The 14,350-nt window shown below is 45.1% G+C and overlaps 1 protein-coding gene across 1 annotated transcript in view; it reads right to left on the minus strand.

Moving 5' to 3' along the window:
- Positions 1-14,350, minus strand: part of LOC142069398 (antigen WC1.1-like) — a 72,228-nt gene that overhangs the window by 22,544 nt on the left and 35,334 nt on the right. Inside the window, exons 4-6 of the mRNA XM_075120307.1 lie at positions 9,805-10,119; positions 9,090-9,401; positions 3,154-3,471 (exon numbers count right to left, since the gene is read on the minus strand). Of these exons, the coding sequence (XP_074976408.1) occupies positions 3,154-3,471; positions 9,090-9,401; positions 9,805-10,119 (945 nt within the window). The remainder of the gene's footprint in view (positions 1-3,153; positions 3,472-9,089; positions 9,402-9,804; positions 10,120-14,350) is intronic.

A 14,350-nucleotide genomic window follows, 5' to 3' on the forward strand; every position in this document is an offset into this window, starting at 1 on the left:
GTGAGACTTGTATAGTGATCGAGGAGTTCACGTTTGTGACTGGCTTGGTGAATCATAGAATATCAGGGTTGGAAGGGAGCTCAGGAGGTCATCTAGTCCAACCCCCTGCTCAAAGCAGGACCGATCCCCAATTAAATCATCCCAGCCAGGGCTTTGTCAAGCCTGACCTTAAAAACTTTGAAGGAAGGAGATTCCACCACCTCCCTAGGTAACCCATTCCAGTGTTTCACCACCCTCCTAGTGAAAAAGTTTTTCCTAATATCCAACCTAAATCTCCCCCACTGCAACTTGAGACCCTTACTTCTTGTTCTGTCATCTGCTACCACTGAGAACAGTCTAGAGCCATCCTCTTTGGAACCCCCTTTCAGGTAGTTGAAATCCCCCCTCATTCTTCTCTTCCGTAGACTAAACATCCACAGTTCCCTCAGCCTCTCCTCATAACTCATGTCTTCCAGTCCCCTAATCATTTTTGTTGCCCTCCACTAGACTCCTTCCAATTTTTCCACATCCTTCTTGTAGTGTGGAGCCCAAAATTGGACACAGTACTCCAGATAAGGCCTCACCAGTGTCGAATAGAGGGGAACGATCACGTCCCTCAATGTGCTGGCAATGCCCCTACTTATACATCCCAAAATGCCATTGGCCTTCTTGGCAACAAGGGCACACTGTTGACTCATATCCAGCTTCTCGTCCACTGTAACCCCTAGGTCCTTTTCTGCAGAATTGCTGCCAAGCCATTCGGTCCCTAGTCTGTAGCGATGCATGGATTCTTCCGTCCTAAGTGCAGGACTCTGCAGGTGAAATCTAATTCAAGAACACACCACCAGTTTGGGGTATCTGCCCTTGTTTTTTGAGTCTGCCCTGAGTTAGTCACTTACAGTGGTGAGCCACTCCAGATAGCATGACAGCACGTACCAGAACATTAGAGAAAAGTAGACTTGGTACCACTTTATTTTACAAATAAAGGGAAAGACAGGCAAATTGTCTCTGTGTGTGTACAATAAAGTCCAAGACACTTAGGGCCTAATTCTACCCTGCTGAAATCAACTGTGAAGCTCCCACTGACACAATGGGAACAGAAATGGGCCCTTAATGTGCTGTAGTTACCCTGCAGTTGGAATGGGCATGAAAAATATCAGTGCAGTAACATACAGTGCATGATTTAGGGACATAGTTAAAATATCTGTTACTTGTTTACTTTTACTGTTGGACCTGAATGTAAATGTATACCAGCAAAAAGAACAATAGAATTATTTTGTACAATAGTCATGTACAACCAAGAACAATGAAGAAATCCCATCACAGATTTTTTTTCGTTTTTTTTTTAACCTTTAAATGATGGAAAATTGCACAGTTATAGGATTAGGACTTCACAAGGTCACATTATAAAATCAACTTTGATGTATTTCCGAAGTGACAGAGGGTTAGATTCACAAAGGTACGTAGCTACCTAACTGCCTCTTTATAAATACATAATATATAAATCACTACATATTTATTGAAGCAGGGACTTGACTCTCCCATATCCCAGGTGAGTGCCCTGGCCACCAGTTGGATTCAATCTCTAGCTTTTTTTCGGATTCAAAGACTGATTATTTGTACAAAGTGGAACATTTCCAGCAGGAGAGACCCACCCCAGCACAGTCTAGAGTGACTAGGGCACTCACCTGCGTTCACGTCCCTGCTCCAAATCAGGCAGAGCAGGGATTGAATGTGGATTTCCCACCGCCCAGTTGAGTGCTTTAACCACTGGGTCCTGTGTAAAATGGGGAGATGAGAGAGCTGACCTGGCTTATGTGCCTAGCTCCAGGAGTGGGTTCATGGCTGAGGTCCCCGAGCAGAGATAGGTGCCTACCTCTACCTGCGTGTCAGGGGGCTGAGGCTTTGATCAATGGCAGGTTGGCAACGAAATAACTTTGTGTATCTAGGCCCTACTCCCTTCCTTGGTATTTCACTGCTAGCAAATGTAGATGGATCCCTGTTCAGCTTTCTGGCTTCTGGTGCCTAACTCTCCCCATGCATTGTACGTGGAGCTGGGCGCGTGATTCATGGCTGAGGATCCCATTTGATGGCAAGGCACCTAGGAGTCAGGCCTTGCAACGCCCAAGGCCCTTGGGGGATCTAGCCCAGAGTTACTATCCATGGCAGCCTTGGTCAAAACAGGTTGCATATGACTTCCTTTTCTTACTATTGTTTTCTGATTCAAGACAGCATGTTTTTTTAAGACTTTAACATAAAGAAGCTACCAGATACACTAGAGGTGCTTGGAAATTCATCCTTTTCCCACAAAATATGAATAACCGTGAATATTTTTCATGTTCCACAAATAAATTTGGGATTTTCATAGATCTGTCAAGTGATTAAAAAAAATTAATCGTGATTAATTGTGCTGTTAATAATAGAATACCATTTATTTAAATATTTTGGATGTTTTCTACAGTTTCAAATATATTGATTTCAATTACAAAACACAATAGAAAGTGTACAGTGCTCACTTTATATTGTTTTATTCCAAATATTTGAAGTGTAAAAAATGAAAGAAATAGTATTTTTCAATTCAGCTAATACAAGTACTGTAGTGCAATCTCTTTACCATGGAAGCTGAATTTACAAATGTAGATTTATGTACAAAAAATAAATGCATTCAGAAATAAAACAATACATTTAAATTGGTATTCTGTTGTTTAACAGTGCAATTAAAACTGTAATTAATCATGATTTTTTTTAATCTCGATTAATTTTTTTAGTTAAATGCGTGAGTTAACTGTGGTTAATTGACAGCCCAAGTTTTTCAACAGAAATCTGAACATTTTCAATGAAAAACTATTTGAGAAAATTTGCAATCTTATTGTGAAGATTTTTCACAGGAAAAAAGTTTTGATGAATTTTTTTTGAACAGCTCTAATCCATAAAAATATGAGAGAGAGACAGAGAGAGAGGTTGCTATCATGCATTAACCCTATACCATGACTATGCTTTGTTCTGTATATAATATATTTTTACTATAAATCGGTCTCAGTTTGAACATCAGATCCACATCGTTTCAAGGACTGCCAAGATCACAGCACAAGGTAGGGTGGAGGCAGGCCCTGGGGTGGGTCATGTTCCCTTGAACAAGGACAGGATATTTATAAGATTTTCACACTAAGTCACCTGAGCAAACGACACCAACGTCCTCAGCAATTCCTGCCTGGGTTGTCTCAGGCGGGGAGATGTCACAGAGAGTCAGACGAGTCTCATTTCCTCCACATCGGACACTTTTCAGCCCCACGGGGCCCCTTCCTCGCTCAGACATAGGGGGGTAATAAGCTTTCTCAGCAACTCCGCACTGGAGCTGTCTGCACACCACGCTGGCATCGTCCATGTCCCACTGGTCATCCAGCACTCTGCCCCACACACCATGGAGGGAAATCTCAACTCTCCCACTGCATCGGCTCTCTCCATTCAACAGTCTGAGCGCCTCAGAACGACCTGGGCTCACAGAGACAAAAAATATGCTGAATAACACTCCCTGCTGGTAATAAATAATTAGAAATAATACACAGGTATGATGTGAAACACAAGTTTCTGTGCTGAGTGGAAGGTAACTCTCACCGCTGTGCAGTGATACAGGGAACAGCCTCTTTCAAGGGTTTCGTCTGTCTGTCTACTCAGAAATGCAGGAGGTAATGGAAGGAAAGAATTCCCCAGCTCTGAGATCGGATCTTGCATGATGTGGAGCGCTCTCACCTCCCTAAGGAGTCAATGTGAGTGGAGAGTGCTCAGGAACACCTGGCAGATCAGGCCCCTGGTTTCCAAAATGGTCTGTGCAAAAGTGCTCAGTGCTCACCCCGCACATTGATAGCGTCAGCGCTGTGAGGTAGCTGTGATTTACAACAGGAGTCTAGGGATTGGCCTGCAATGAGCGCACCAAGCGCCCCACTTCCCTGCTGCAATTCCCAGACCCAGACTGTCAGGACACATGGCTCCTTTAAAGAAAACTCTGCCCTGTTTGTCCCCGTTCAGAGAACATTGGTGGCCTGTGATCACGGCGTCAGCTCCAAACCCAAAAGGAGCTAACACAATAAAGGCTTTTCTGCACTCAGCAAGGATTTTCCAGGCCAGGTCTGCAACTGTGGACACTTGAGTTACCTTTCTCACGAAGTCTAGCTATTGGCTTGGCTGGAGATGATGCCGGAGAAGAGAGTGACCTCTGGGCAATGGGGAAGAAGATCCCATTTTTTTCTAAACATATATATTTTTCATTTTAAAACTTTGTTCACTGTGAGCACATAAAGATGTTGAAGTTCCTTGTGGGAGAAGCGAAGACCCTTTCTGGTGATTAGGTCGTTGGAGATTTATACAGTGTATGCGGCACCTTACATTTCAAAGGAGCCAAAGTGCTCCCAAAATGTGATCTGTAAACCTGTCAAATCTTCCTAAATATATAAACAGTTATAAGAATATACATACAGAGGACAGTAGTGACTCCATATTTAAAGATGAGATTAGTATTACACTTAAGACAGGTATTTAACTACTCTGTTTTTTATTAAAGTTGTGTATGGTCTGATTCTCACATTAAGACTCCTATACTCTGAGCAGGTGTAAATGAGCCCTTAGGGTTAGGAAGAATTGGGCCCAGTGTAATCTCCCCTTACTTCCTGCACAGAATCTCTGTGTCAGTGTGACCCACATTCCTTGTTCTGCACCATTTGACTTTATTTCTCTGACAGAAAGCGAAAGATGCCATGGGGAGGGGACATAGATTTTATCGGATATTCTGGGCCTCTGTTACGTTATGGGCAACCCCACACCCTAGTCACCCTCTGAGGACAGAGCTAGAGTGCAGGGTTGGGGGGGGGGGGGATTATAAATATAGGAGTTGAAGTGCTTTTATACACTTGAAAGGCTACAATGGCACAGCTGCAGCTGCACCTCTGTAGCCCTTTAGTGTAGACCCTACCTATGCCGACCGGAGGGGTTCTCCCATTCCTATAGTTCATCCACCTCCCTGAGAGGTGGTAGCGAGCTTGACAGAAGAATTCTTCTGTTTACCTAGTGCTGTCTACACTGCAGGGGGTGGGGGGGTAGGTTGGCTTCATGTCTCACTCAGGGGTGAGGATTTTTCTTATCCCTGAGTGATTTAGCTGGATCAACCCAGCTTTTTAATGTATACCGTGTCGAAGACAGCCCTGTGGACTCAGTGGCTGAGAGATGTATCTGCTGTGAGGGCTGATCCCAACCCCTCTACCACCGTGGATACAGGGCAGTGCTATGCCAGCTTTATTTTCTAAGGAAACCCTCCATTGGGATAATGTTTGGTGCACCATGGTGTGGTCTATGTACCTAGAGGGAGAGCTGGGGAAGTATTTGTTGCTGTGGAGACCACAGAGACTATGGAATTTACATTTAGCTATCAGCTGACTGCTCTAAACTGGAATTCTGTCTCAGTTAAAGAGAGAGAACAGGGCAGCACTTGGTGAGGTGAGGATTTGTGAATTCTTGCCTGATTTAGCTGGGTTTATGGGGAGAAGACAGTGCTCTATGGAGTGAGAGCCTTACAGAGATCCAGGGAACAGATATTGTAGAGGCTGTTTCCAATCCTTGTACCACATTGAATACAGGCTACAGATTTCTGTTTCATCAGCAACTGAGAGACCCAGTCAACTCTTATCCCAAGCCTAGGGCTGGAGCGCTGCTAGCTGATAAGATCCCCAGACTGTTTCGTTGCTCACCGATTTCTGAAGTGTTTGAAACGGCTGAGGTTCTGCCATTTCTCAAGCTCTGAAGACCCACTACATGTTACAACCACACTGCAAAGCCTGAGAAATCATCTCTAAGAGAATTGGGGAATGTGTTTGGATGTGTGTGCTGAAGTATAGAACACATTAAGTTGTAAGAGAAACAAATGGAGGAAGGTCTGTATAAGGAGACCCCATAGATTTACTTTCTTATAGCTTTTGTTTAAGTGGCAAAGAGTCCTTATAGACTAACAGACGTTTTGAAGCATAAGCTTTCATGGGTGAATACCCACTTTATTGGATGCATGTAGTGGAAATTTCCAGAGGGAGGCATAAACATGCAAGCAAGAATCAGGCTAGGGATAACGAGGTTAGTTCAGTCAGGGAGGATGAGGCCCTCTTCTAACAGCTGAGGTGTGAACACCAAGGGAGGAGAAACTGCTTTTGTCGTTGGCTAGCCATTCACAGTCTTTGTTTAATCCTGAGCTGATGGTGTCAAATTTGTAAATGAACTGAAGCTCAGCAGTTTCTCTTTGAAGTCTGGGCCTGAAGTTTTTTTGCTGCAGGATGGCTACCTTTCAATCTGCTATTGTGTGTCCAGCGAGGTTGAAGTGTTCTCCTACAGGTTTTTGTATATTGCCATTCCTAATATCTGATTTGTGTCCATTTATCCTTTTACTTAGGGATTGTCCAGTTTGGCTGACGTACATAGCAGAGGGGATTGCTGGCACATGATGGCGTATATTATCATAGAATCATAGAATCATAGAATATCAGGGTTGGAAGGGACCTCAGGAGGTCATCTAGTCCCACCCCTGCTCAAAGCAGGACCAATCCCCAGCTAAATCATCCCAGCCAGGGCTTTGTCAAGCCTGACCTTAAAAACTTCTAAGGAGATTCCACTACCTCCCTAGGTAACCCATTCCAGTGCTTCACCACCCTCCCAGTGAAAAAGGTTTTCCAAATATCCAACCTAAACCTCCCCCACTGCAACTTGATGACATTGGTGGATGTGCAGGTGAATGAACCGGTGTTGGTGTGGCTGATCTGGTTCGGTCCTGTCATGGTGTCGCTGGTGTAGATATGTGGGCAGAGTTGGCATTGTGGTTTGTTGCACGGATTGTTTCCTGAGTTAGAGTTACTTTGGTGCAGTGTGTAGTTGCTAGTGAGAATATGCTTCAGGTTGGCAGGTTGTCTGTGGGTGAGGACTGGCCTGCCTCCCAAGGCCTGTGAAAGTGCGGGATTGTTGTCCAGGATGGGTTGTAGATCACTGATGATGCGTTGGAGAGATTTTAGCTGAGGACTGTATGTGATGGCCAGTGGAGTTCTGTTGGTTTCTTTCTTGGGCTTGTCTTGCAGCAGGAGGCTTCTGGGTACATGTCTGGCTCTGTTGATCTGTTTCCTTATTTCCTCGTGAGGGTACTGTAGTTTTGAGAATGCTTGGTGAAGATCTTGTAGGTGTTGGTCTCTATCTGAGGGGTTGGAGCAAATGCGGTTGTAGCCCAGCACTTGGCTGTAGACAATGGATCATGTGGTGTGTTCGGGATGGAAGCTGGAGGCATGAAGGTAGGCATAACGGTTGGTGGGTTTTCGGTATAGCGTGGTGTTAACGTGACTGTCACTTATTTCAACCGTAGTGTCTAGGAAGCGGACCTCCCATGTAGATTGGTCCAGGCTGAGTTTGATGGTGGGGTGGAAGCTGTTGAAATCGTGGTGGAATTCTTCCAGAGTTTCCTTCCCATGGGTCCAGATGATGAAGACGTCATCAATGTAATGTAGGTAGAGAAGGGGCGTGAGTGGACGAGAGCTGAGGAAGCGTTGTTCCAGGTCAGCCATAAAAATGTTGGCATATTGTGGGGCCATGCGGGTGCCCATAGCGGTGCCACTGGTCTGGAGGTGTATATTGTCACCAAATTTGAAATAATTGTGCATGAGGGTAAAGTTACAGAGCTCAGCAACCAGTTGTGCTGTGGCATCATCAGGGATACTGTTTCTGACAGCTTGTATTCCATCTATGTGTGGGATGTTTGTGTAGAGAGCCTCTACATCCATGGTGGCTAGGATGGTGTTTTCTGGAAGATCACCAATGCATTGTAGTTTTCTCACGAAATCAGTGGTGTCATGGAGATAGCTGGGAGTGCTAATTCATAGTTATTATAATGTTTTCTGTGTGCATTAAATGTTTGGTTTACTAAGGCCATGTCTACACTGTGGGTGCTACAGTGACACAGAACTTCACTGCAGCTATGCTGCTGTAGTGTGGATGCTTCCTTCAGTGACAGAAGGGGTTTTACTATTGCTGTGGGTAATCCATCTTTCCAAGTGGTGGTAGCTAGATCAATGGAAGAATTCTTCTTTTGTTGTCTACAGTGGGGGTGAGGTTGGCATAGTTATGTCACTGAGGGATGTGACTCCTATTGATCTCATTGATGAAGGCTGCGAAGTGCCTAAATCCTTACTGAAAATGAAATGTATGCTCTTAAACCAGTTAGGCATTGCCATGCTGAATGGAGCAACAGCGAAACAGCTGTAAAAATCTGGGCCTAGCCACTATGGATAGCCATCAGATGACTTGCCATCAATCAGCTATGGCAGTTCTCTGGTGTGGCATGGGGAAGCCTTTGAAGATCTTTGGAGAAGCCTGCAGGAAAAAGGACCCCTGCATTATTTGTGTTGCATTGTAGAGGAGGATCTTCATCAAAGCGCCAGCTGCTCTCACTAAGAGCAGGATCTTTGTGAAAGTTCTCAGCTGGCTCAGAAGCCAAGCTCTGGAGCCATTTGAACGCTTTCCTGAAAACTGGGATCTTTGGCAAAGAAATGACTATTTCTGTGAAGTGCTGTGGGGAATTAATGATCTACAAACATACACACCCACTGATCAAGCTCTGTAGGTGAGGGCTGCAGCCCACCAGCACACAGCCCAGGATGGGCAACGGGGAAGAATTTTGGCCAGGAACACCAGGGCAAACACTTACGTTTCCAGAGAGAGAGATGGGATTGTAATGGGCCCACAGCATGGATGAGATCTCTGCGTATAGGTTGCTTCTGCAACACCAACCTCAGCCTGATGAAGGGCTGAGTCAGCCCTGCTGGGACTGAGGGAATCTGTGAATCACAAACCCCAGGTTTATAGCACAGAGCCATTCTCTCCGGTTCACTCTAGCGTAGTGCTAGGATCCACCTCACCACCCCTCCCTGCACCCGGAAGTGTCTCTGATCTGGGGAACTTAAAGAGAGCAACACTCTGATACCCCTACTTACCTTGAGTACTGTAGTCAATGTAGTCAATGGGACTACTCATGATGATCCTAATCTGGGCAGTACATTGCACTGTAACTAACATATACACGTCTATATTAAACTTACCTGAGCAAATAACACTGGCCGAGTCTCTGGGGGAGCAGGTTGGGTTGCCCAGGGCCATGCGAGAACAATCCCACAGACAGGGTTCAGTCCCTTCACAATGAAAAGTGTCGCTCCATACGGTTCCGCTCCCTTCCCCGAAATGGGCTCCTCCCAGGATCGACTCGGCGTATCCACAGTTCAGCTGATGGCAGAGGACGTTGGCATCTTGCAAATCCCAGTGGGAGGCACAGAGGCTTCCCCATGTGTCTCCATGTTGGATCTCCACTCTCCCGGAGCATTCGGTGCCGTTCACTAACCTGCCGCCCAGGCACCCTGAGCACAAGGGAAAGTGAGCGTCGAGGTGGCGCAGTGATCAGTGTTAATGGCAATGGCAGGGAGGGGAGTGGGGAACAGGAAGGGATTCTTGCTCATGATCAATGCTAGCAGTTACCCTGTGGGGGCTGTGGGACTATTCTACACCTGCACATTCACAAACTGATACTCGATCTACATCTGTTAGTTCGAAGGCAGGACAAGGGACAAGAATTTGGCTTCCTTGGTACAGACTTGGCTGGTGCAGGGACAGGGCTCCAATTTATGGGCCAGTCCCCACCTGGTGTAAATCAGCATAGCCTCACTGAGCCCAATGGAGCTTGGCTGATTGACACACTGTGAAGATCTGGCTGAGGATGTTCCCCAATCCCCAATCCTTTTCTTTCCCATTGCAGCTGCTCACCTGAACACACCACGCTGGCTTCACTCTCAGGGGGACACTCAGTTGTGCCCAGCGCTGTTACAAGACAGTCCCTCAGGCGGGATTCATTCCTCTCACAGCCAAACGTGCCGTTCCAGACAGGCCCGTCTCCTGTGCCAAAGAGCTGCCCTGCTGGAATCGACAGGGCGAATCCACAGTCAAACTGCTGGCAGAGGGTGTGGGCAGCCTGTAAATCCCACTGGGAGTCACAGAGGGTTCCCCAGGCGCCTCCGTGACGAAGCTCCACTCTCCCCGAACACCCTGTGCTGCCGTTTGCCAGCCTGTACCCGCTGTACCCTGAGAAGAAGGAGAAGGGAGATCAGAAGGACATTTCTCTTGCACAATTGTATCCAAAGATGTGACGAAGGAGCCCCAGTGACCTGGGATAATTAATTAATAATTACTTCCCAGTTTACTGGGCACTTTGTAAATGAGGATGTTCAGATTTGATTATCAGGTTCTTTCAGTGCAGGCGTTATTGCTCATTTCTGCCCTTTGTGGGAAGTCACACAGCACCCACCAAACTCCGCCCCGGCATTTACTGCTCTGAGGTCAGGGTCATGCCTGGGACAGATTGTCTTTGGCTGAGGCCAGTCTCTGCTTTGGTGGTTCCAGAGTGCTGGTCAGGAGTCTGGAGCGGATGCCCCTAAGTTATCACACAAATCCCATGTGAAGAAACTGGGGTTCTCAAGGGTGCTGAGTCCTAGGTTACTGGAAGCTTACTGAATCAGAACAGTTGCACTCAGGGGTCTGACTGGGGACAAAATACATAGTAGTGATATTATAGATCAGTGACAGCTCTGCAACAGTTAAGGTTGAGACCAGCTTTCCTTCAAAGCTAATTTTTTTCTAAGTGCTCTAATATCTGCCTGATTGATTGGATTGGATTGAAATACAGTATTTCACATAGGAGCACAGGGTTGTATTAGTAATAAAATGTGGGGCCATTTCACCAAGGGGTTTCCGAGATACAGCTCCCAGGAAGGAAAAAAAAAACAGCTTATATTAAAGTTGACAGATTCGGGCATTTTATTTTTGCACACAGGTAGAGATCAAACCAAGACTCAGATCACTGCACCAGGGTCTCAGACACTTGAGGGTTACCCCCAACAGAGGATGTTATTTCAGATGTTATTTCAAATTCAGATGTTATTTCAAAACGAGCCTGCTTCTCCAGTTAGGTGCTTGCGAAGGCTTGTGCGCCTACACACACATCTAATAGACTACACTGAGCATGTGCAGTGAGAGAGGATAGCTATCTGGAAACCTGACAATCCAGCATGAGATGTGGGTGGCTTTGAGGGTAAATTGTGGCCTTTACAGCTAGGCACCCCCACCCCTGGCACTGTGAGTGCAACTCCAGCCCAGAAAAGAAACATGATGTTAAAAAAGTAGGTGTATTGATCCATTTGGTCTCTCTCATGGGGGATTTTGTTTGGTGTGAATATAATCTGAGTGCAGCAACATATTCAGAATGTGCTGAAATTGCTTTTGAAAAGAAAACAACTTCCAACTGGGAAGGGGAGGGGTGATCAGGGGTGCAAGAGTAGGTGGTAACAGGGGAAAATGTTTGGGTTTTCAGCCAGGGATGTGTTTATTATGGGGAGGGAGACAAATGGGAATCGGTGATAGGGGAGAGAAGAAGTTGCGGGGTGGGCTCAGGGAAGGGGGAGAGTGTGAGGATTGGGAGAGGAGGAAGGGAGAACACATGAGGGGTTGCAAACTAGGAAGGGAAGCAGAAAAAGTTTGGGGGTTGAAGTAAGGCACATCAGCCATGAATTCTCCCCTTCCATGTGTGTGCTGCAATCTACGGGAGCCCTACCCCTTTGCAGGCCCCGGGAGCAACTATACAACCACCATTATCCCCATTCCATTCTAAAATAACGTACAGGACAGGGAGGAGCACTGAGGAATAACATAGCAACCTTGTGGCCCAGTGGAAAAACCACTGGACTGGAACTATCCCCAGCTTTGCCACTGGCTTGCTGTCTGACCTTGGGCAAGTCTGAGGTTCTGAGCCCCAGAAGGTGGTGAGAGGCAGACCAGCTGAAAGTCTCTGGGCAAAGATAAAAGCCGGGAAAAATAGTGGTGATGTAATGGTAGGGGCCTAGTATAGACCACCCAATCAGGAGAAGGAATGGATGAGGCATTTCTACAACAAACATAAATATTCAAAACACAAGACCTGACAGTAACAGGGGAGTTTATCTACCCAGACATCTGTTGGAAAAGTAATAAGGCAAAACACTAAATGTTCAATCAGTTCTTGGAATGTGTTGGGAAAAACTTTTTGTTCCATAAAAGTAGAGGAAGTAACCAGGAGGACCGACATTTGAGACTAGATTCTGACCCAGAGGGAGGAATTGTTAGTGAATCTGAAGGTGGAAGGCAACTTGGGTGAAAGTGACCATGAAACGATAGTTGTCATGATTCTAAGGAAAGGAAGGAGTGAAAGAAGCAGAATAAGAAAAAAGGACTTCAAAAACTCCAGACTTTAACAAACATAGTGAACGGATAGCTAAGTTCCCATGGGAAGAAAATCTTAGGGAAAAAAGGAAGTCAGGAGATCTGACAGTTTCTCAATATTATAGACACAACTTCAAAGTATCCTGATGTGAAGGAAAAACAGAAAGAATCGTAAGAGAACATTATGGCTCCACAGGAGCTCTTTAAGGACTGAAAATCAAAAAGGAATTGTACAGAAAGTGGAAATGTGAAGCAGTTGCTAAGGATGAGCACAAAACCACAGCACCAGCATGTCGGGACTAAATCAGAGAGGCTAAAGCACAATACGAGTTACACCCAACAAGGGACATAAAAAGATAATACTAATAAGAAGTTCTCTAAATACATTAGGGGGTAAGAGAAAGATGAAGTAAAGTACATGTCCTCTACTTAGTTAAAAGAAGAGCTAATAAGGGACGATATCAAGAAGGCTGAGGTGTTTAATTTCTATTTTGTTTTAATCTTTACTAAATAGGTTAATGGTGAGCAGATATTCAACACATTTAATATTAACAATGAGGGGGAAGGAATGCAAACCTCACAGAAATTAAATCTACTGTCCCCAAAGATACAGTACACACACACTAGCCTGTTAGCCTGTAGCCCTGTATTTGACATTCCTGCATGCACCCCTGTCATAAATATAAAGGGAAGAGTAAACACCTTTAAAATCCCTCCTGGCCAGAGGAAAAGCCCTTTCACCTGTAAAGGGTTAAGAAGCTAGGATAACCTCACTGGCACCTGACCAAAATGACCATGTGTGTGCTGCAAGATACTTTCAAAAGCTGAAGGGAGGGAGAAACAAAGGCTCTCCCTGCCTGTGTGTGTGATGCATTTGCCGGGAACAGAAAGGAATGGAATCTAAGAACTTAGTAAGTAACCTAGCTAGATATGCGTTAGATTCTGTTTGTTTAAATGGCTGAGAAAATAAGCTGTGCTGAATGGAATGGATATTCCTGTTTTTGTGTCTTTTTGTCACTTAAGGGTTTGCCTAGAGGGATTCTCTATGTTTTGAATCTAATTACCCTGTAAGGTATTTACCCTCCTGATTTTACAGAGGTGATTCTTTTACTTTTTCTTCTATTAAAACCCTTCTTTTAAGAACCTGATTGCTTTTTTCATTGTTCTTAAGATCCAAGGGTTTGGGTCTGTGGTCACCGATGTAAATTGGTGAGGATTTTTATCAAGCCTTCCCCAGGAAGGGGGGCGTAGGGTTTGGGGAGGATTCTGGGGGGAAAGATGTTTCCAAGCGGGCTCTTTCCCGGTTATATATCTATTAGACGCTTGGTGGTGACAGCAATAAAGTCCAAGGGAAAAAGGAAAGTAGTTTGTACCTTGGGGAAGTTTTAACCTAAGCTGGTAAAAATAAGCTTTGGAGGTTTTCATGCAGTTCCCCACATCTGTACCCTAGAGTTCAGAGTGGGGAAGGAACCTTGACAACCCCACAATTGGACAGCACTGGAGTCAGTCATTTTGTATGTTCAACCACTGCCAGCTGAAACCCAAACATCACATAGCTAACAATAGTTTTATGACCCTGAGAGGCAAGGCCAAATAGCTACATGCTTGCAGTTTTTCTAATCAAAATGGGAGAATACAATAAAAAATAAACGTACTGTAAAAATAGAAAAAACGTTTGGGCAACTGACCTTGGTTTTAGGTTCCTCTAACATGTAAGCTTTATCATTGTTATAACCAGGAATATTTTGCTAATAAAAATAATGAATTGTTATTGGCTGTTGCTGGGGAAATTATTAGCCCATTAGAGGCTATTATGAGCAGTGTGCTTTATCCAAAGAAAATTTACAAAAAAATTATTTAGAAAGTGTGCTTTGGAGCAGTCTGAGGAAGCTTTCCTTTTGGCAAGGATTTTACACCTAAGTTCCCCAATAGTCCGATGGAAGGAGGGGGGCCCCGGTAGCCTGGCTGTTAATTTCTTGAGACCATTTCAGACTTTTTAGGTAACTGTAAATATTTGGAATGCTCTGCACGCTACTGCTACAGCATACATAGTGTGCCCACA

This window comes from Caretta caretta, chromosome 1 (assembly GCF_965140235.1).
Source record: "Caretta caretta isolate rCarCar2 chromosome 1, rCarCar1.hap1, whole genome shotgun sequence".
Lineage (NCBI taxonomy): Eukaryota > Metazoa > Chordata > Testudines > Cheloniidae > Caretta > Caretta caretta.